This window comes from Capronia coronata (genome assembly GCF_000585585.1).
Source record: "Capronia coronata CBS 617.96 chromosome Unknown acBCG-supercont1.8, whole genome shotgun sequence".
NCBI lineage: Eukaryota > Fungi > Ascomycota > Eurotiomycetes > Chaetothyriales > Herpotrichiellaceae > Capronia > Capronia coronata.
This window is the reverse complement of record NW_006912900.1, coordinates 665,554-687,728: the sequence shown is the minus strand read 5'-3', so window position 1 is coordinate 687,728 and position 22,175 is coordinate 665,554. Positions and strand designations below refer to the sequence as shown.

At 52.0% G+C, this 22,175-nt stretch overlaps 7 protein-coding genes across 7 annotated transcripts; 5 read left to right on the top strand and 2 right to left on the bottom strand.

The window, feature by feature from the left end:
• Positions 1-967: 967 nt before the first annotated feature.
• A1O1_08495 (uncharacterized protein) lies at positions 968-2,580 on the top strand (the record flags this gene model as incomplete). The annotated part of the gene is made up of 4 exons (XM_007729355.1): positions 968-1,153; positions 1,221-1,344; positions 1,399-1,534; positions 1,602-2,580. 4 exons carry the CDS (start codon positions 968-970, stop codon positions 2,578-2,580), a joined length of 1,425 nt encoding a protein of 474 aa, XP_007727545.1.
• A 2,576-nt stretch (positions 2,581-5,156) lies between these two features.
• A1O1_08494 (uncharacterized protein) lies at positions 5,157-5,636 on the top strand (the record flags this gene model as incomplete). Its single annotated transcript, XM_007729354.1, has 1 exon — positions 5,157-5,636. One exon carries the CDS (start codon positions 5,157-5,159, stop codon positions 5,634-5,636), a length of 480 nt encoding a protein of 159 aa, XP_007727544.1.
• Positions 5,637-6,812: 1,176 nt separating this feature from the next.
• A1O1_08493 (stress-induced-phosphoprotein 1) lies at positions 6,813-7,503 on the bottom strand (the record flags this gene model as incomplete). Its single annotated transcript, XM_007729353.1, has 2 exons — positions 6,813-7,347; positions 7,439-7,503. The coding sequence occupies 2 exons, from the start codon at positions 7,501-7,503 to the stop codon at positions 6,813-6,815; spliced, it is 600 nt and encodes a 199-aa protein (XP_007727543.1).
• Positions 7,504-12,242: 4,739 nt separating this feature from the next.
• On the top strand, positions 12,243-13,157 carry A1O1_08492 (uncharacterized protein; the record flags this gene model as incomplete). Its single annotated transcript, XM_007729352.1, has 1 exon — positions 12,243-13,157. One exon carries the CDS (start codon positions 12,243-12,245, stop codon positions 13,155-13,157), a length of 915 nt encoding a protein of 304 aa, XP_007727542.1.
• Positions 13,158-15,414: 2,257 nt separating this feature from the next.
• On the top strand, positions 15,415-15,897 carry A1O1_08491 (uncharacterized protein; the record flags this gene model as incomplete). The annotated part of the gene is made up of 2 exons (XM_007729351.1): positions 15,415-15,626; positions 15,720-15,897. 2 exons carry the CDS (start codon positions 15,415-15,417, stop codon positions 15,895-15,897), a joined length of 390 nt encoding a protein of 129 aa, XP_007727541.1.
• A 2,524-nt stretch (positions 15,898-18,421) lies between these two features.
• Positions 18,422-19,666, bottom strand: A1O1_08490 (uncharacterized protein; the record flags this gene model as incomplete). Its single annotated transcript, XM_007729350.1, has 3 exons — positions 18,422-18,643; positions 18,704-19,267; positions 19,370-19,666. The coding sequence occupies 3 exons, from the start codon at positions 19,664-19,666 to the stop codon at positions 18,422-18,424; spliced, it is 1,083 nt and encodes a 360-aa protein (XP_007727540.1).
• Positions 19,667-20,336: 670 nt separating this feature from the next.
• On the top strand, positions 20,337-21,734 carry A1O1_08489 (uncharacterized protein; the record flags this gene model as incomplete). The annotated part of the gene is made up of 3 exons (XM_007729349.1): positions 20,337-20,667; positions 20,780-21,040; positions 21,139-21,734. The coding sequence occupies 3 exons, from the start codon at positions 20,337-20,339 to the stop codon at positions 21,732-21,734; spliced, it is 1,188 nt and encodes a 395-aa protein (XP_007727539.1).
• Positions 21,735-22,175: the final 441 nt, after the last annotated feature.

Sequence of the window (22,175 nt, the reverse complement as noted above, 5' to 3'; positions counted from 1 at the left end):
GTTGACCTGAATTGCAGTAAAGGCGAAAAATCTGTCGTTCCAACAAGAGCCGTCAACTGTAGCCGTGGTGGAAGACCGAAGATGCCATATGTACAGTGAGGTTGGGGAGTGAATAGGAGTGAAGAGGAGCGTGATGTTGAGGTGAACAATGTGCAGGCTGGATTGGAATATTGCGGCTAAACATCCTCGCACCACCACATCACCATCACCATCACCACCACGACGGTGAGCACGAAGGAAGCAGGACGCACCTCGGTCCCATGCCAGCGTCTTCACTCAATTCATGACAACCAAAACCGCAGGAGATTCATGCTCTAGCTCTGCATATGCTGCACCGGGGATGGAGCACAGCATACTCTCAACCCCTCTCCTCGTGGCATTGCTTCAACCTCTGCAAACGAGTCTGATGTCTTGCAGCAGCGCCATGTTGGTATTGACCAAATAAATCCACTGCCACTCTTCGCTGATTGTCTTCTTCTCCAGTCATGACCGGTCTGGCCGATTCTGTTCTCCATCTCTCCCTTCTGATATTGTAGGATCCATGTTCTGCACTGCACTGCAGTCTGTGTGTGATGCCGTGTTGCGTGTTGGACTTCCGGAAGACTCGTGATTCGGTGGCGTTTTATCACTTTTAGACGACCGTTCCTGTGACCAGGTCAAGATATCCTGCAGTAACCTACTCTGTCTTCACTTGCTTCTTCGTGAGGTAGAAAAGAACTGAAGGACGCGTGTTGGATCGTCAAGTGAAGAGCCCGTTTGCTGGCTGTGAAAACAACAGCTCGACACTATTTAAGCACCAACTGCGCCCTTCCAGTTCCTCGAGCGCAGTCTTCTTCTTGCACCAGATCCGCATCCTCTCCTCTTGAACATCAACCCGTGCACCTCACCTCACCTCACACTTTTGAGCTTCAAGTCATCCTGCCTTGCTTCAACCCTTACCTCGACACTCCCACCCTCACGGATCATCATGGATCCATCTCCAGACGAGATCAGAGCCCTCGCAGGCGAGCTGAGTCAACTGGCGAACGGTGTAGCTTCGGCCCAAGACCCCATGGCCAGAAAGCAGCAAACCACGGCCTTGATCATGCAAGCGAAGCACTTGATCTGGGCAGTTCAGGACCCTTTCGATGCTGTCATGGATCACATTGTCAACGTGAGCACACCCTCTTACCTCTATCAACTCCTTCGGTGAACTAGTAAGGCTGACTGGGGCGCCACAGGGATTCACCATCGCTGCCTGTCTCACATGCTCCAAGCTTGGTGTCTTCGAAGCAGTCCCTCCTGTTGGTACTGCCTCGGTCAAGGAGGTTGCGCAGAAATGCGATGCTCCCGAGGAGCTCATCAGTACGTCGTCTGCTTCCTTCTTAACTTTGATCCGGTCGTTTAACGAAGAACAAGTTCGTCTCATGCGCCAGTTGACGTGTGTCAACATATTCAATGAGGTCCGCTTAGGCGAATGGGCCCACAACAGACTTTCCATCGCACACAGTGAGCATGTCGGCGCAATGAGTGGCAAGTGGCTGTACAGTGTGTCGTGAGTTTCGGTCCTCCCGTAGAGGAGTCTTCCACAACAGAGAACTTTCCTGCTGACTTACATCCAGGCTTGATGAAATGGCACCGGCAATGTATCGACTGAACCATTACCTTGACCGCTTTGGCAACCACTCCCTCTTGGACACCTACACCGAGACTCCACATTCCTGGTACTACAACATGACAGGCAAGAACTTCTGGGAGGTTCTCAACTCATCTCATCATCGTATGGAGAACTTCATCCGAGGCCTTGGCCTGTTCGACACCCTTCATCCCGTGCTTGCCATGTTCCCTTTCGAGGAGGTCTTGCAACAAGGCAGTTCGCCAAACCGTCCGCTTATGGTTGACATCGGTGGTGGTAGGGGTCTCGCACTGCTTGAGATTAGGAAAGGATGCCCAAGCCTCCAAGGCGAAATGATCCTACAGGATCGCCCCTATGTGCTCGACGACATCACGTCGGAGGATCTCCCCGGAGTTACCAAGATGCCACATGATTTCTTCCAGGAGCAGCCTGCCAAAAATGCTCAGATGTACTATATTCGTCGCGTCCTGCATGACTGGCAGGACAAGGACGCTGCACGGATTTTAAAAGCAATTGTACCCGCCATGGCCCAGGACAGTCGCATTGTCATCTCCGACATGGCGATCCCTGAGCCCGTCACTCTGAGAGACGCCGGAGCCGTCTGGTTGGACCTTATGATGATGACCATTGGGGGAAAAGAGCGCACCGTGCGTGACTGGGAGAAACTGGCCGACATGAGCGGGCTGAGACTTGTGCGTGTGTGGCAAGAGCCTGAAAAATTTGGACCTCTCTGCGTCGTGGAATACATGCTGCCCGATCACGACGGAGGACGATTTGCTGACGACGACACTGCGGGCGACGCAACCTATGATCAAGAGGGCATGGCCACTCCACGGATGCCCGCCTTCGACGCCACTACGCCCATGGGAAATGAGACAGAACCCTTGGACTCGAGAGATGTCGACTGGGAGGAAGGAACTGTGTTCGGGGATCGGGAGCAGAGTCTAGAGCCAGGACGACGCTGACTTTGAGTCACACAAGCTGTACCGCACTGGCATGGGTCGAGAAGGACGACTTTCACTGCGCTGCCGACCTCCGTGCTAATCAAAGGGCGTCAGGAGAGGCAGGGCGCAACGCTGGGAGTTGTTGAGATCGAGGTCGAGATCGAGGTCGAGATCGAGGTCTGCGCCATAGGCCAGATCAGTCTTCATCGATCCAAGCACATCCGTCTGTTGAAGTAGGGAATTATCCATAGCCTCGCTGAACGAAGAACATATTCAATACTAGACGTGAGAAATGTGGTGGCTGCTACTAGTAGTACCCCGTTTCAAACCACGTGACCATCTCCGCTTATCACCCTCCCTGGCACCGAAAGACGAGTAAAAGCTGCTCGGAGCTCACGTGCGACTCACCGCGACCATGCCGCTTTTATAACGACTCACCCTCGCACTCACCTTCGTGCTCACCTCGCTCACCTTCACACTCACCCTTTATGCTGAACCCGGTCCACCGCAGGCGCGCCGACCGTTCCCTCTTTGACGCGTTTTCGACTTGCGGTCCCCGTCTCATCCCCTCGTTTAGACAGATCCGCCCTCCTGCCGATGGAGTACAAAAACCTCCTTCCTGCCCTCAGGGCTGCCAACTTTCCTCCTCCAGAACACGATCCTCCTCGAACGAGGTCCTCGCCGTTGTCGTCACCACGGCCCTCCCACCCCGAAATCAGAAATTCCTGCCCCTTCCATCGCCGCCATGGGCCAGCCGAGCCAGCAGGAGCTCATGGCGGACGAACTACTACTTGCTCGTGCCGAAGCTAACGGTTACCAGTGAAGAGTACACGGAGAGGTCGAAGAAGTCTGTGGCCGAGACAAGCATGTCGCGAAGACGAAGAAGAACGAGGATGCCTCGTCTAAACCGGACTCGACTCGCGTCTGTCGGCGCAGGTGAAGTGGCAATCTACCTCTCTTCGCATGCACTGACAGGTCCCTAGGTCTCACAGGCGGCCAGCCTGACGCTCTTTTCAGGCGGTCTGCTGCCGAGCGTGCTCACTTTTGCTGCCAGCCTGAGTGTGCAGGGTCTTGCCGGCCTCCTCCTGCATAACCTTATCTCACCTCATTTCGACCATCCTCAAGCTACCAAGCCAGCCCGTGTCCTGTCGAATCCACCCTTTCCGCACTCTGTTTTTGCTCTGTAGCCGTCGTCCATCTTGGCTGGTATGCGCCGGATTGGCGGTATGCCGCTGAAGTCTCCAGTCTTCTGAATTCTACCCCGAACCGAGTCCTCCGCCCCCTGTCAAGAATTTCTCATCCGTGCTTCGACGCTGACACCATGATCGGGGGATATCCATGACATACTGTACACGTTTCCCTTTACTGTTTCACCAACTTGGTGTCCTTACCGAGTCTGTCCAGCCATTCCGTGTTGGCTTCCGCCGTGGCGAACGACTGTTCCTCCTTGAAGCGGATTACATATCCGGTTTTGGTTGTTCCTACTCCCGCTACTTTGACCTCTTTGGTTGTTTCCGTTTGGCGCAAGCCTTCTACAGCCGTTTTCAATTGCGGCTTCACCTTTACAGGCACTCGAAAGTAACTGGGCCCTATTTCTCGCACACCTCTAAGAAAACTAGACCGTATAAGTTCAAGCGTGCGTTTCTGAAGGGCCAATCAAGGTCAATCCTGTATCGACCGGATGCATCAATTTACAGGACAATATGGATGACGTTTCACCCTCAAGCTATGGGGCAAAGCAAAGGTCCAAAAGCGGCATTGCACTATTCCATTAACCAGTCAAAGAGAGGGTCGGGGAATCTATTGAAATTGCGGGTAAATCCACTGAAAATAGAGGTCCTGGCGTAGTATACGTAATTACTGGGTACACATTCCTGGGCTCCCCATTCTATCCCAGCCCGTATATCCTGGGATGTATACACTCCCAGGGCACGTTGCTGAGGTTGAGAACCAGCCTGAGATGTCTTTGGTCTTAGGAGACGTCTCCTACGCGTCATATATTGATAGGACATCGGTTCTAGGCTTCTTGTTAGGATTCATACGAGCCAACGACGTATGACATCCGAACAACGAATCTCGACAAGGAAAGGCAGGAAAGCCGAAAAGGTCACGAGACCAGACTGCTCGAAGAGGGGCAAAACAGGGTCACGTGATTGCTCTGTGCTCTGCAGTTCTCTGAGGAACAGAGCAACAGAGGCAACAGAGCACGACGCTCATTGGACGGAGGAAATATATATAGGCACGCTCCCTTCCACCATGTTAGATAGGACCGGTGTGGTCAATCTAAGTCTATAGTCGGACCCGACGAGTATTTTGAAGAGACTTGCGAAACAACAAGAAACAAGAACGAGGCTAGAGTGATTCGAGATATCTCACTTTTAATTGTCCCGTCAGCAGAAGTCCTGGCCATACGTGGAAATCAACATTGTCGACTCTTGGTCGAAAGCGTAAATGAAGGCTGGAACAACTCCATTCCATTAACAAAACCTCGCCCGCAACCAGACTACTCCGTGGGGTTCCGACGAGAAGCGTTCACCGAAACCCAACATCAGAAACTTCAGCCATTCGTTGGCGACCTCACCGATAACTCCTTCTTCATGGGGACATGGTACATGTACTTTCCCTTCTTCTCGAGCGAGGTGAAGTGCGGCGCGGCCGCACTCGACGTGGCAGATCGACAGAACGCACACAGCATGACACTCGCTGTTCGAGGAGTCGTGGAATTGTTCCGACTCGTCACACGCGAGAAAGAGCTCCATCGACAGATTCTCGCCTTTTCCATCTCATACGATCACCGATCGGTTCGGATTTATGGCCATTATCCTGTGATTGAGGACAAAAAGACCACGTTCTACCGTCATCCGATTCGTACTTTCGACTTTACTGAATTGGATGGCAAAGAGAAATGGACGGCATACAAGTTTACCAAGAGTGTCTATGATATCTGGATGCCGGCTCACTTCAAAAGGCTTTGCTCGGCAATCGATGCCATACCACCCGATATACATTTCAACCTCTCGGAAGAATCCGATCTGCAGTTCTCCACATCATCTGGACTCTCAATAGTTATAATTTAAAATAATCTTCGTCCTGGTGCAAAGACACCCGATTGTCGAGGTCGGGTCGAACCTGCCCCGTTGTGGGTTGGCGCTCCCCGTTCGGGGTAAAGCCTAGCCGGTCCGGGTATAGCGCCCGGCCGTCGGCTTCCTCGCCGCTTTTCATCCGACCCCATCAACCCGCCCTTCTATAAAGTACCTGGATCCCTCGCCGTTTTGTCCATCGTTCTTTCACCACTTCCTCCATCCCTTCCAACTTCTTCGCCCTCGCCAACTTCCCGAGCGCTCCCTGGCACGACCGCCTGGACTGCTGCCTGGCCGCCACCACGTATGGCGCTAGCAGCACGCCGCGGGCTCTTGTCTCTGGTGACCCGGACAAAGCCCTGGTCTCGTCTCGTGGACTCCGCTCTTCTATCTGTCCTGTCCTCGATTCGCCGTTGTCCTCAGCCCTCCTCAGCCCTCATTATCTCATACGCCCCTCCAATTCTACAGCTGTGACGGGATCACGCCACTTTGCTGCAACCTGACGTCCTCGAATCCCGCCTAGCGTTCTCCTGTTCTGGAGCCGGTGACACGTCTCCAGCTCCCTTCTACGCCGGATGGAAAATGGAATCCGACTTGGGTTGCTGTCGTGATGATTCCGGTGGGAGTCATGGAGAGCCGAGCCGAGTTGCATCCAGGATGATCAATTAAGCGAGGTGGTCCAGCTATCTTAGGAGCTAGTGTCATTTAGAAGCTGCACTATTCGAGAGGTGAGTGCCATTCAGAAGCTGGTAAAATTGACGAGCTGGTACCATTCCGGAACTGGCCACTCTTCGAAAGATGGTACCATCTATCCGATAGTAAACTGTAGATGGTATGCTGTGGAGACAATGGCGCCTCGGAGCATAGTATTACCGGGATTTAATTCTTTGGTATAACTAGGACTTCAGAGAGAAGTCTCAAGGTCCTGTTAGGCTGTCGATTTATATCTCTAGATACTAGGTTTCCAAAGATAAAGTTCTGACGATAAAGTTTTATAGACAATATAGTAAAGTTCAAGCCGCCGAAGATATCAAGGGCGATCTGAATTGGAGCAGGTTTTGAAGTCCTGCTTATACTACAAGAGCTCGACAGAGGTTGGACTCATAGGCACTCAGTACCAAGCTGCTTCTCCGCCTCAGCTTCCTCTTTAGCTTTCCGTAGCGCGAGCGCCTCCTAGTCCTCTGGTTCCGGCTCTGGTGCCTTTGGCTCGAATCCCATCAAGACTATCATCACTGTTAAAGTTGGCGGTTCCATGAAAAAGTCCATACGAGATAACCGTGGATTCTCTTGAAGCTGCTGAAGCTTAGCCATGAATGATGGGTCGGCTAGGAATTTGCTGGTATTAGGATTGGCGGCCAACTTTTGCATCAACTGGGGATCACGGAACAACTTTTCCATGGGAGCCCTAGCTGCGTCTTCAATTGTGCGGTCGATTGCTGCAATAATCGGCCTATATTGTTGAGCAATATTGGGGTCCCGCTTGATTCCCTCTTTATATGCCCAGCCAGCACCAATGAGATCTTCCATACCGTGCATTGCAGCAGCCTTTCGACCCCATCCTTTCACCCAGCCTGGCTTGATCTCTGTAACTTTAATTGCGTCCTTCAACGCATTTTCATAGTCCTTTTTCCAAGCGTATGCGGCTGACCGATTCGAATACAGAATGTGGTTGGTAGGTTCGATCGCAATAGCTTGTGTGAATTTCTCTCTTGTATATAGTCAGCATCCAGGCTAAAGCGTTGTTTCCCGTCGTGTAGCCACGCAGGAGATGTTCTAAGACTGATGCAACGAGTACTTACACAGCTTTGTCAAAGTTCTTTGCCGCAATGGCTGCATTGCCTGCTGCCTTGAGCATGTCGGCCATGTCAAACGTCTATCTATGTGAAGGAATCCGGTAACAACTATGCAAGAAATGGAGGACTCTGAGGTTGTGATATGTCGGAGATGTCGGAGATGTCGGCAGTCCAAGTTACTTTTGAGCGTGAGGAAAAACTTCCTACAGCTTCTAAAGCTTTCTGTAGTTACGAAGGCGCTTTCGGGTAATTACGTAATTACGGGCGTTGCCTAAGGCATAACTGGTCACTGAGAGCAGGATCGGGAGTGGCAGCGTAAACTCAGGAAATAATTGGTTGAATTCTTGGTATAGTGGTGATCTAAGAGTGCCGACCGTGGCCTAGACGGCTTCGGTAACTACCTAGTCCCGGATTACTCGGAGATCTATGGCGCCAGTCTAAGCGAGGCGCAAACACGCTCTCGACGGTTGGCGCGTGCCTAGGAGTTATTTGACGCTGTCTTTGTGGCTTCTCAAAAGCACTGCATTCGACTATGCGGGCCGGGCCGTAACTCATCTCAAAGACACCCAAAAGCGACAGATGGCAACCTGTGATTCGACAAAAGCCAATACAGCATGCCGAATGTCTGAAGAGTATCATTCTTACGATCGATGTCGAAATGGAAAACAAGATCCCTGTCGCCGTTGTAGATTCCACAGTACAATTTCATTCGAGTTTCATCACATGAGCCCATAGAGGTCACCAACATGATTGAGTAACCTCGGCCTGAAGAACAAGCAGTTGAATGATTGATCATGTTGGGAGGAATCTTGTAGGTTCTGATTTGCACGCGTGAATTCGGAAAGGAATGCCTTGCCCTGTAAGGAAAGTATGCCGAAGCTCTGTCACCCCAAATCTTTGATTCCATCTGCGCGTCAAACTCCTCGTGACAAGACCCTTTATGTCCTAAGTCCTCGATCAACGCCGCCTTGAGGTTGGGCTGTCTCGTCGGCTGAGCTGTCTCGTTGGACGAGCTCAACTGCTTCTCGTTGCGCCATGTCTGATTTTTCGACGGAAATCCTTGCGCTTTCTGGGAACGTTGATACGGAAAACCCCTTCGTGCGATGCCGACTTACAACCGCCACCTCCCCTTCTCCACCGAATCAGGGACAACAGCACCTAAATCTGAGATGCTATCGCGCCAGGATCGGATCTGGGGTGTGTCATGTCGCGGCGTGGGCGATTGCGTAACAATCGAACCCTCTAGATGGCATTGGTTTTGTCGCCGGTAGTTCAATCTGGGTAGCTCCGTAAGCATCGTAGAGGTCACTCTCGTGCATGGTGCAAACCACTGAGGACCCGCAACTGGCCCATATATCATCTACTCCAGAAGTCGGACAGCCAGACCACAGCATTCCACTGTGGTGTCTCTCAATGGGATCGGTTGATCACAATCCAATATATGTCCCGCGCAAATGACTGGCCATGCTTGCAGGTGGCCGGGCCCGCCTTCGTGTTGGACATGTCCACAGAGATCGACCACAGTACTTCCTGGGTGTGATGGTTTCCTGGCTTCCGCAGATGATCGCAATGGACATCCTGGTCGAATCTCCGATAAGTCTCTACACGCAGATGAGCGGTGAGGATTGCCAACACTGTCAAGAACTTGTCTGCTACGCGCTTCTTCGCCCGATACGGTGCGGGCCAACGCTCTTCGACGAGAGTCTTTAAGACCTATTACTCTCAACCAGTGCCACCCGAAAACGTGCATCTCAATGCGAACATTTGTCATATCCGCAGATACTTGTGCATCTAAACGTCACCAGCTCGTTCCAATTGGTGTATACCTCTTTCTCGCCCGCTGGCACTGTTGCGTCCTGGTAGTTCTAGAGCGTCTAGCTACGAGCCAGCTAACAATCGACTGATTAGCGGCATCTTCCACACCGTATTCCGGTCCATAAGAAACAGAGCAGAGGCCATTTTGAGTCGGAATTGCTGGAAAGTCTCTGCTACCAGACTCGCCGACTGGACTGCCGCGCTGAATCTATTGCCTAGTGGCCTTCGCTGACGAGTTCTCTCCTTGCTGTCGACTTCGGCTTCTGACAAGTTCAATAGATCGTTTCGTCCAAGTATCTGCCAAAATGGTGACACGGTCGATGAACGGACGGCAAAGGACCGAGATCGAATACTTGATTCACCATATCTTCCTCCCATCTAAACTTCCCAGCGAGGATGACTCCAATCTAGACTATGAGAAATTATTGATGGAGACCACTGTTAACACACTTCAGGAATTCAAGAAGTTGGTTATAGAGGACCAAAACGGCGTTATTGACTCGATCCTTTAGATGGTTAGCAGCCTTAGCCACCTTGTCGACTCGGACGGCAACGTTAACGAAGAGAGCCTGTCCGATGCTCTGAGAGACCTGCCCGTGAAAGGTAGATCTTTTGGCTCTTTGTCTCTCGAATGGTGTTGACTCATATTCAGGCGGCACTCTGCTCCTCCATATCCGGGCTCAAAACGCCGGCGTTATGATCGGACATGTCAGCTTGCACTGCCGAAGGGATGCAAGGAGCTACTGGCAGAACTAAAGGAGGACGAGATGGACCTGGACCAGTCAAATGGTGCAACAGGAGGTCTTGACGACACTGGTCTGGAGTACTTGTTACAAAAGTGGGATGACCTCGATCTCGACGAGTGATATGTAAAAATAGCGACTAATTACTGTTTTCGAAGCGCGTATGTTCTGCTTCTCTTATAGCAACATCGCAGATCTTGTGGAATTCTTTTAGCTGGTGCTACTGCCCCGCCAGATTTGTTCGCGTCGAACAGCCATTGCAAGTCACATACAGCCCAGTTTGGTGGAACATTGCTATACCCAGTCGTAAGGCAGTGGCGTTAAAGGACATAAGCTGATTCAGTTCCAGACCAAAAATTCCGTTTACTTCCGGACTGGCTGCAAATATACCAGAGTTACGGGTACGGCTCCGTAATAAGGAGCCCCTCCTCTTTCGCTTCCCAAGAAGCTGAGACAGGCAGAATAGAACGAAGAACTAATCTAGTGTTCTGCTAAGCTAGGCGAAGCGCATATGGGAAGGCAAGGACAGGATGGAGACTCGGATGTCAAATAATATATTGCGGAATTCTGAGTTTGGATTCGTTCTTTCCACGCCATATAGGGTCTTCGCTACTCATGATGAACATGTGGGAGACAGAGTGAGTCTGGGCGAAGTTGGCAGAAGCTGTCTTCGGGAGGATGGACAATTAAGCTGTGCTTGTCGTCAGCAGTCTGAACGACGGTGGCTCCGGGCGATGCGTACTCGCCGATAATGCTTTGCCTCTACCTCCTCTGAGCACGAGATAATCGACCTTATACTCAATCTTGACCCGAGACGCACTGAAGGCTCTGAGCCACGGAAAGCGAGTCGCTGCCATGGTCGCTGGTGCAGGTATGTCCAACCACCCGGGAGGATCTCCTTGCTCAATCTCTTGCATCTTCACTGTGGTTTGGCATACACTGGGACCATTCCTCTCTTCTGCATCACAGTTCGAGGCAACCGCATTGGCTGAGAGTAGGGAGGAAATGCCCGTGTTCTGTCTCCTGGGGCTCCAACACTAGATCTCAACACCCTGTCCTCAGCCCGCAAGTTTGCGAGTCCACCATTCTTCCGGCAAGGCAGAATTCGAGCTTGGCGACGACTTTATAACCAACCCTGCCGTACAAGTCATATTTAGTCACGCGCCAAATAAGGATCCCCAGTTGTGCACATCCTTGATCCGACTGTCACACTTATGCGCAGCTTCCTGTGTGAGTCATTTCTGCCATTGGATCAAAGATGAAGCGCCTTCCACAGCACTGGACTATGGTATGGCATACTGGCAATCTGAGCTATCTAAGCAGTGCCAGCTCTCCTCGACAGTCGACTCTGGCGTAGAGGTAGTGCATCTATGCTAGTCGTGGCCACTGCTAGTGGTCGACAAGGTGGGCAAGGTAGAGGCGCACTGATTCGGAGGGCTAGGGTTAGACGAGATGGAGGAGGAAAAGAGGGAGCATCGGTCGGATCGACGGCTCGGATTGATACGAGGAGATCGTGGATGGCTGAGCTCGTCCTCTATGCGAGGTCCGTGAGGTGATCAGTACGAAGAGGATCCGCTATTAGATAACCCCAAGCTGAGACGAGGGAAACGGTAAACCGACAAGAGCAATATCCCTAGGAGATCTGAAGCAGACGAAAGCGGCGTTGAACGCGGCGAAGGGACTGCTCAATATATTCAGCGTGGACTTGAACATGCTTCTGAGTGATAGGCAGAGCCACACTCACCAACCGCCCCAGGCCGAATCACATCAGCCCTCGCAAGAAGTCTCGCTAGCGCTGCTTTTGAGCCTTCTTACGAAGTCATTGGATGGATTTCGTGACTCGATGGAACTGTCTTTCCTCAACGACCAAGCCAATCAGAACTTCTCTACCCGAGGCAAGCAGGGTTGCCGCTGCACAGCCGGTGCCCAGGCGCTAGACCGTTTGCCCCCAACCTTGGTGAGACACGGGTGATCGCTCACCCCGGCTCGCGCGAGCCGGGGGTGAGTACAGGGCGGCATCACCCTGCACCGCATCCGGGGTGAGCTGCGAGCAGATTTACCACACCTTGGCCGATATGACGGACTGCGTTTCAAGGCAACAGGTGACAGCCTCATTTACACTTGGACAGGTTTTATCCGTCCGTGCTAGTTGGCGAGACTACTACTCCAGGTAGGCTTGCTCTACCAAGTAGGTCCAGCTCCCATTATAAACAAATACTCTACCTCTCTCACGACCTTTCACCCGCAAAGCCATGGCTTCCTATCTATCCTACTTCACCTCTCATACCGCCGGCGCACCCTCGTCCCAAGCTTCGACTCCTAATGCCACTTCAACGTGGTCGAGCACTTTCTCATCACGCATAGCAACCCTGCGAAAGGCCTTGACGAAAGACTCGGAGGAAGATGATCCAGACAATGAAGATTGCTCCCATATCTCAAATGTCCTACGAGCCTATTACACGGAAAAAGGCCTGCCCTTTCCTGAATGGCTTCCACCCGACCCAAAAAAGCCTGTGGCAGCCCCTCCTCAACCACAAGGATCCTATGGGCAGTATAACAACGCGTATGACCCGCAACACGGTGGTCAGGAAACCCATTCAAGAGGTTCTTCCGGAGGACGAGCAGGCGGCCTTTCCGACCTTTGGGATACGGCATCCGTTCCAGCAGCCGCGCCTGCCCCTCAAAGTCTTAGAGCCGCTCGCATAACACCGCAGGCCTTGCGAAATCACGACTCTGGAAGGTCCCAGTCCAGTGGCAGCAGTCAAACGGCGTCGTTTAATGGCTCTGGCATTGGAGCCCGACCTCTCCCTAGTCAGAGGGCTGGGAGCTATCAGACGAATCCAACAGCCAATCCAGGTGCGCTGGGATCTCGTGACCGGCTTCGCGCCCGTTTGCAGGGAGGAGGGAGCGGGAGGAGCAGTCCGTCTGCCGGGTTGAGTGCTGGGACAAATGTTTATCAGGGTTCCTACGGTTCACCAGGCGGGAGCCATACCAACCAGAGTGGAAGTGGCTCATCTCAGCCCTATATGTCGGCGTCTGAGCCTTGGTCTACAGGGTCGCCAGGCGGAGAGCCATACGGGCACAACACTGGCTCCACGGGAGGTCATTTGGCTTCCAACCATCTGGCGAATCGAGACTATCGACAACGACCTGGAGGACCAAGATGACAGCCACAAGGCTTGGCCGAGAGCTGCGACTTGACTATGGTGAGAATGAGCCTCAATTAGACGTAACCACCATCCAACATTCTACCAGAGGCTTTGCGCCTCGGCGGCGCCGCTTAACAATCCGCCGAAAAATGTTCCAAAAGGCCGGCCGTGAACCTCGGATCATGTCCACAGTCGCTCAATGCTTAGAGCAGCTCCTCTTTATGTGGTTCGGAGACAAGCCCGTTTGGTGGCATCGAATCAGATTCTATTTCGGGCCTTGCCTGCTGCGACTGTAACACGGCATTATTGGCCTACTCCTGGGCAAGACTGCGGATATCTGAGCAATTTTGGTCGGCAATCTGACATCTTACAGTCACGAAGGTGGAAACGGTGGCTGATCGTCAGCTCTTTGGCTTTGGCTACAGCATCGGATCACTCGGGCAGGGCTTAGGGTCAGACAGACGGCTACAGCAATGCAGAATACTACGTCCGAGAGCACAAACCGAGAACGACAGGTTGCGGGAGAAGAGCGATGGAGAGCGATGGTCTGGTTGTGTCAATGGAACAGCAACACTGCCTCAGTCAGAATCCGGGAGGCTGAGAGCAAGCGACCAGATCGAACAAGGCTAGCCTCGACCTGGTCAGCCTCTGCACTTAGTAAGCCAGGCCGTGGTTTACTCGACCTCGTATGCCGAAACGAGCATAAAGCATCAACAAGTGCTGGTCTCAGAGTGGCAAACAGGCCCATCTGGCTGGCTGGCTCCAAGATCCCACTGCCATCACATCAATCTGTCGGTATGCTGGGTGCCGATTCCGCTGGATCCAAGATTCTGGTCCGGCGCATGAACGTTCGTTACCCTCGTTCTTACGGCATGCTACCACACTTGACATAATCCGCCACGCTCTGTCAACTCGGGCCTAGTGACGACTCGACTGTTGCCTACTTTGGCGTTTGTGGCTTTGGTTCGAGCATCATCAGCATTGCTTTCACTTTCTCGCTACTCGGGTTCACCGGGCCCCCTACTTCCCTGTTGTCATGGTCCTGGACCAGGTCTCCGTCAGATCTTGGCTCTCGGCACGTGGTCAAATCCTCGAACCATTGCTGATATGACGACAAAGACCCGTTGATGGCCTAAAGGTGAGGTTCGGCGGTTGATTATGTCCACTGCTATGGATTTAGACGCTCGGGAACGATACCAGCAAGCCTCCGGATGACGACTGTCTGGCGCAGGGCGCGGAGGATTGAATAGGCAGCAGGAGACAGCGCAACTGGTAATCAATTCTACCTTGTCGACTTGCAGATCTACTTGTCCATGGAAAACATTACCGAAACCGCCATCTTGCTCGGAACACCATTGCCATAAAGATCATAACTTGACGAGATCAATGTGTCAGCTTGTGTCATTCCCTTTACTTCGTTGTCTCTATTCGGTTCGAGCTTCTCACTTCCATTTCTTTGTCGATTCCTTAGACTTATCATGTCGTTGTTGCAACCTGACTAATTTTGTATCTTCTCCTTGGGTGGCGATTTGTTTTCGTTCTGTGTTGGGTTTCTCTGCTCGATATAGCGCATTATATCACCACGGATGACTCAAGGGGCAAAGATATCCTGATTTGGCCTTTGTTGTTGCTGCTTCACACCACTGTGCATGAACGATCTGCAGGGAAAGGCATACTGGACAACCGAATATCAAGAAGTTACAGGTCCGAGCTGGACGCCCAAAGGGAGACCTCGACGGTCCCAGGTCAGGCTGCTGGACTTCTGTCAAATATATCTTTTCCATCCCCACAGACTCATCACGAGTTGGTGCATTGCGTGGACAATCGAAACTGCCAGCAGAGCAGATCCATTTTACAGTCGCGAATCATTTCGCGAACATTCGATGTCTCGTTATCCTGCCCCCGGACCGCCCACGGTCAATAGCACTCGGCCACAGCAATACCAGCTTGTTTCCCCTGGCACGCCCGCGGATCCTCGAGCCATGAGCCAAGTCAGTCCAGGTTTCATCTTTGTAAAATCTCCTATGTGTGCGGTGTTTTGTTGTTACCCTTCACTTCCACCATTCGTTTTTAGTCCCTTTTTCTCTTTCGTCTTTCTGCGCTTCTGCATGGAGACCGAGCATTCTTTACTCCCTTCGCACACCCTCCAACGCGGATAACACCCAAGGCTGACGGACCTGGGCAGAATGACAAGGACCAGCTGATCCACTCACTGCGGACCCATAAAGTCAACACCATCACGGAACTCCGCCGCATCGAGAAGGTCTTTGCATACATGGATTCCGCCGAAGTGACGGAGCCCATGACGGCCGCGTGGGCCCACTACGTTAACTCCAACAATCTCCTGAACGAGCTTCGCGGACTGTCCAAGACTTATCCTTTCAGTTCCGAGTGTCTGGACGAAGCGAAGGCCCTGGTGGTGCGCGATCCAGGCAGCGTCCGCAGCTGGAACTACTGCTGGCTAGTTCTGGTCAAAATCGAGAAAGAGTAAGCATGAAGAAATGGAACACCAGCACCATTTTTCCCGTACAGGCTAACTTTGGACGCCGCTGACGACTTTTATTTTATCTTTGTCTCCAGAAACCTTCTGACGAAACATGCACGCGCTCTGGCATTCAAGGCTAGTACTTGGGGAGGAAAGAGGCCGACCCAGGCCGAGTCCGACCGGCTCGTCAATGCTTGTGTGGTGGAATGGACTCGAGCGCTCAGGCAGATGCTCCGCCACTGGGATAAGCCGCCTAGTACGACTGGCGCGTGAGTGCAGCGCATGTCGCGAACTGCGGCAATGCTCAGACTTTGTCGAGATCGAAACAAGAAACAGCAGGCCTACTTTTCGCCAAATTTTACCCCACGGTTGTGGCTGCGGTCCACTCGAGTCTCGACCAGAACCCTGGCATGAGGAACAAGGGGGGGCTGCTGTCATCTCTCTCTCGAATCTGGACTCTTCACTCGAAGAAGACGATACCATCCTCCAGATTCTATAAACGTGGGACAGAACTCGACAGGCCATTCAACAGCAGAGACTGGCTCTCGGCTTGTGTGCCAAGGACATTGAATTTGATGGTCGACAATGTATTGCCGGCCACGCTGGGTTCTGGGATCTGTGCACTTTGACATTCTTTTTTCCAACACTCTTTTCGTTATAGGCAGCCTGGAGACCAGTCCGCTGTTTTCATTCTTGACCCCAGGAGCACACGGTGTATGAGGACCTACAACGGGGGAATTGTGATTCATTGATTCGAAGCAGGCAGGACGCAGAGGGTATCGATACATCCGGATGCTACGTTCTCCTGGCCTGGCCGTGCCGTGCCGTGCCATGCAGGGATGGCGAAAGAGTGAGAACAGCAAGTGAGCCACCATCTCACACACAGTATTGAATCACCTATTTCTGATATCACCACACCCACGAATAGTTTACTCTGGTTACGGAGCCGACTTCCGAGCGGGAATAGGAATGAGCTGGACCTTTTGTCTCGGATCATACCCTACCCACCTCAGCATCTTATGTCATCGAACACGGTAGGGCGTAGGGCACCAACCATCCTAGCCGTAAGATTCTGATATCACAAGCTAGGGATTCGTCACAAAGAGAGAGAACAACAGGTTAGACTTGTCCAACTACCCAAGGCAGGCCAAGTCAGTAAGTAAAAAGGAAGAGAAAGAGAAAAAGGCCTACTACCTTGAGTAAAGGGGGGATGAGTAATGGATGCTACGTAGGATGCCTTTGCCACAAGACCACCTGCAGGCAAGGCAAGGCAAGGCTGGGATCCCTGACTTATGAGTGGGTGGATCCGGGAAGACCTATTGCCCGATGTGGAAATAGGTCTCCACTTGTTTCTACAGCACACACACAGAGAGAGAGAGAGAGGCGCTGATGACACGGTTCAAGGTTATCGACCATAATGCCGTCTCATTTAGTATACAGACTACTGCACCCAGTGACGGTCTTCTAGCTGTTGGCGCCTGGAGTAAGGGTAAGGGTAAGGGCAGCTAGGTACTGGTTGTGAACTTGTGGTAGTCACTTCCGTACTTAGGTAGAGTCGATGTGAAGTGAAACCTGTTCATTATTCTCGTCTTACCACATCGAGGCCTGATACTACAAATTTCTGGCGTTATGTGGAGTAGTATAAGTGGCCAGATTCGAAGTATTGGACCGTCTCGATTCTGGGAGCATATTCCCAGAAATGGAAAAGGCTCTAAACTGGCCTGATCACATCATTGTCACTCGCTACGTTTGTATGGTTTTGTGCAAATATTCTCGGGCGACTTTTTGAATCGTTATTAATCTGCCAGATCGAAACAAGGACTGATCTTCTCCGAGGAGCAGTCTCAGTACTCATCCATCAGTGCAATAGCACGGGAACGGACACCATAGGTAGTGAGTGTTCACTCGAGTAGTATCATTTTGTTCTCGGCATCCGCTCTCCATTGGCCTCAAGTCTTGATCAACGTGCTGTCGGCTCAGGCCTTGTGCCAGTCTTGATACGTCTGGCCAGCCAGCCAGCCAGCCCGTAGGTTCCCAGTGAAGACCCATCTTCCCTTCCCCATCAGGCTCAATTGCTGTTCTCTCTAGACCCCTGATAGCTCGCAAGAGAAGACCCTAGCGTCCAGTCCACCCTGGAGTGTTTGCTGTCTTTGACCAGTTTTGAGCGAAACCTTGTGACCGTGGTAAGGGTTTCCCGTTCACTGCCGGGCAGAACCCCAGGGAAACCACGATAAGAGTTGTTTGCCCCAAAAAGCGCGGTATTTTCCCCATCCATACATCAGCGGTGTTGTTCAAAAGACCCTGATCTCGGCTCGTTGAGCTGTGGTAAAAGTGTGATTAGACATACGTTCACAAGCGCGGTCGAAGTCCATGGAAGTGACTGGCTTCGTTCGGGGGGTTGCGATCGCTGCTGAGGAAAGGAAGCGGCAACACGAGGTCTATTGCAAGCCGCTTGGATGACTGTAATCCAGGAGAAGACGTGGAATACGGAGCATGACAGTGTCGCTGGATGCATCACCTCCAAGATCGTTGAAGTTGGAGCTGCTTGCCTGAGGGATTCGATGTTTCGATACAGTATTGAATTCCGTCGGAGCTGTATACCAACAAAAACATGACCGTATGAAGTGGAGACATATGTTTCGGAAGCTATCCACACCTCGAGTCTCCTTACTGGAGTTGTCGTGTCTGCCGTACAATGTTCGTCGCCCTCCCGTGTTGAGAGAGGTATCACTGCGCATTAAGAACATCATGGTACCCTATGCAGCGCATTGCATGAATGGGAACAACTTGAGGGATGCTAAGCCTTCGGCCCACTGATTTTGTTTGCAACAGTCTTGACGGCAGCCTCCTCCCGGCTAAGGATCCACATGAACAGCATTTGGACGAGAAATGCATACAGGGCCAGAAAATAGGTGCGGCGATTCTTTTGTGCACGCGCTATCGTGTACGAACCCCCGCCGGTCATGGCTGCAGGGTCCGAGGAGCTGTCCGGAAGGAGAACATATTTGAGGGACCGGAGCTGCATAACAAACTGTAAGCCCTACTCCAAGCGTCGCACATACCACAGAGGATCACTTACCAGGAAGAAAGCGTTCGCATACCACGTGTACAAGAACAATGTCCAGCCTACCCAGTTGTTCGTCCCTTTGCCTCCAGTGAGGACCTCGCTGACGAATAGTGTCACGATCACGCCCACGAACTTGTAGCCCGAGTACGCGACCAAGTCGAGTAGTTGAGAGTCGTTGGTGATGCTCAGCATATACATGGCGAGTTTGAGGACAATGATCTCGAACACAACTACCGCGATTGCAGTGCTGGTTATGCTACCGAGCAGTTCGGGGTGGAAAGATCCTCTGATCCCGGCGAGAACGGTGGAGAGAAGGATGTATGTTATTAGCGCCATGATAGGGATGTACATGTCCGGAGAATTGAGATCATCGCGTGGAGGGAGATATCTGAACGAGTGTGTCTGCTGGGCCATCGTGCCGTCCGCGGCGGTCGAGGAAGTAGTCATTCGAGCTTGTTGTCGGGTCCAGGGTTTGTGCCGCCAGGGAAATAGAACGAGGAGGAGTTTCCGCAGGACGTAAGAATTGGAGACGTTGAAATAGTGCTTCAAGGCAGACACCGAGATATAGCGGTTCAGCTGTACAGGAGCGGTTGTCAGTAGATACTTCGACATGACATGTAGACTCTAGCATTGCGCTCCGAGCGGATCACAACACATGATATAGGCGGCGCGACGTACATTTTGTTCCACATACTCTTGTCCGGCCTTCATCGCCGTCTGTCCGACCTGGAATCCCATCTGCGCCGCTGGATCGTTCATGAAGTTGAAGGAAGGCCCGAACCCGCCTCCTCCACTGCCAGCAGCGGGCGATGACTGGTAAGGATTGCCATAGCTGTTCACTTGCGGTGGTTGTGCACTGTGCTGAGACACGGGCGGCGGAGGTGATCGTAGGTTGGGAACTTGTGAGATGTGTTGCGGTCGGGGGTGGAATAGTTCGGGGGACTTTTGCGGTGGAGGGAACGGTGCACGCTGCATCGTGACTTAGGAGGCGGAGGAGCTTGAGTGTGCACAGTTAAACGTGCCGAGTCTAGGTGGGAGGATTGTTTTCCAAATACTCTTCCACGAATCTTGGAGATGAACTGTTGCAAGCGCAGTACTTCGTATGCCCACGATTGTGCTGGTGATGTGGAAATGTGTCCATGGTTGAATGTCTGAGGATGATGTTGACGCCGCCTTAACAGTGACGCGCCGCACGTGACTGGATTTGTTCAGGGGTAGCGCGAGGCTGAACCTCATAGCAAATAGTCATCACGTGTATCACAAGGCTGTGCCATGAGCTTTTTCTCTCTCTGTCATATCGGGAGTCAAAGCAATATCAGTCGCTTCTTACATGCTTCCAGGCCTCGACGCCTGCCACCTCGGTTGCAAGAACACCCGGTTCACGGCATTGCATTGTCCTTAAAGCGCATAAACAGCAAAGCGGATACTCCGTGACACTTATTTGGAGTCGAAAGGCTGCATAAGGTACCTTAGCTAACATCATCACTGCCGGTACATTGCCGAATTTCTGGTATCGAATTACAACATCTTTTGCAAACACTTCTCAACCTCCATTCGGCGTGTATCTCGACAAACATCTGAACACAGGCTTGTGCGGCACGATCGCCTATTTCCTCGAAGAGATTGCTTCCAAATCCAGCGCAAAATGGCTCCCTCTGTCCTGAAGCTCCCATTCTCCAATAGCACGGTCCGGGTGAGGTTGATAGACACCACTGCAGTCCTGACCGTAAGGGCGGAATCATTCATCGAGCCAGCCCAGAAGGGACAAGAGACCATGAACATGACCTGCGCCGCGTTCCTTATAGAACATGAACCATCTGGGAAGAAAATCATGTTTGACCTCGGCGTTCGCAAAGACTACTGGAATCTCGCGGCGATGATCCAGGAACGCCTTGGAAAGGTGATCCCGAGTCTGCGGGTTGATAGGGATACGAGTGAGATTCTCGTCGAGAAAGGCATCAGTCTAGAATCGATATGTAAGTGGTCCTTTCAGACTTCTGACCCGACTATGAAGGTATCTCAAATGGTTCCATAACTTGGTGTATTCTACCTTCTTCTGCACATCTGATCACAAGCATTGCGTCTTAGCTTCTGTCATATGGTCGCATTACCATTGGGATCACACAGGCAACATGTCCTTATTCCCATCATCAACCGAACTTGTGGTCGGACCCGGCTTCAAGGACTCGCCAGCCCTGCTCCCAGGCTTCCCAGAACACCCAGACTCGCCTGTCTGCAGTTCAGACTTCAGGGGCCGTCAACTTAGAGAGATCGACTTCAAGTCCAACCTTCGGATCGACGGGTTTGCCGCCTACGACTTCTTTGGTGATGGATCGTTCTACCTGCTTGGTATGTTCCCTATCGCAAAATCTCATTCGTCCATGATTTCTGGAGAAGGATTAAGTGGGTTCTTCAATGGGTATGGCTAAACATTGGAAATGTAATAGACACTCCAGGACACTGTCTAGGGCATATGTGCGGGCTTGCGCGGACGACTGCTGGCGACGACAGCACTTTTCTGCTGCTAGGAGGAGATATCTGCCATTTTGTAGGAGACCTTCGGCCGAATCCAACATATCTGATGCCCGACCATATTCCCGCCGAAGTTCTGGACGCCGATCCTGCCTATTTTCCAAGTCCTTGCCCTTGCACCTTATTCACGGACCACCACCCGCTTCTCCCGCACGGGGCCGATCTTGATGAAAAGAAGAAGACACCCTTCTTCAGAGTCTCCGCTCATGAGAAGTCCGCTTATGTCGACCCACCTATTGCCCAGGAGTCGGTGGACAAGTTGTTGGCTTTTGAAAGCTCTCCCCAAGTCCTTGTCTGTCTGGCACATGACAAAACACTTCACAAACACCTACCCACCCTCAATGAAGACCCAGAATTGACTCTAAACGATTGGCAGGAGAGAGGGTGGAAAGAGAAGTGTAGGTGGGACTGGCTGAACGAACTACCGAGGAATGGGAAACCAGGGCGGAAGCCAGTCGTGGAAGGCTTCTGGCGGGATGGAAAGCCGTGGGATAGATCTAAGGTGGAATAGAAGAGAGGGAAGAAAAGAGAGCAAGTGTATGTCTCTCGGCAGTGGCTGAAATTGGTCTGTAACAAAACCCGCCATGGGTCAAGCAATACATGACTGAGACGACGTCGACTTGGGAACTTGACCGAACGAGGATGGTAAAGCGAGTGGAGCAAAGTCTGGTTGAGGGTGTGATAGCATCAGCAAGTGACGCCAGGCAGAGGTAGGTGATATTGGTGGTCATGTCGATGTATTGTGTGCCAAAAAGACCTCAAGTGACGGAAAAGAATGATACACAAGGTATCGAGCGAAATGCTATGGAAACTCTCCAGCTGAAACTCCTTTATTTGGTATTGCCGCTTCGACAGTCTGCTCGTGCGATCCAAGTCCGAATCTCCCCAAAAGCCACATATGATTCGACGTCATGTCGCAACCTTCTTCCACTTGAGAACTCCCCAAGTCTGA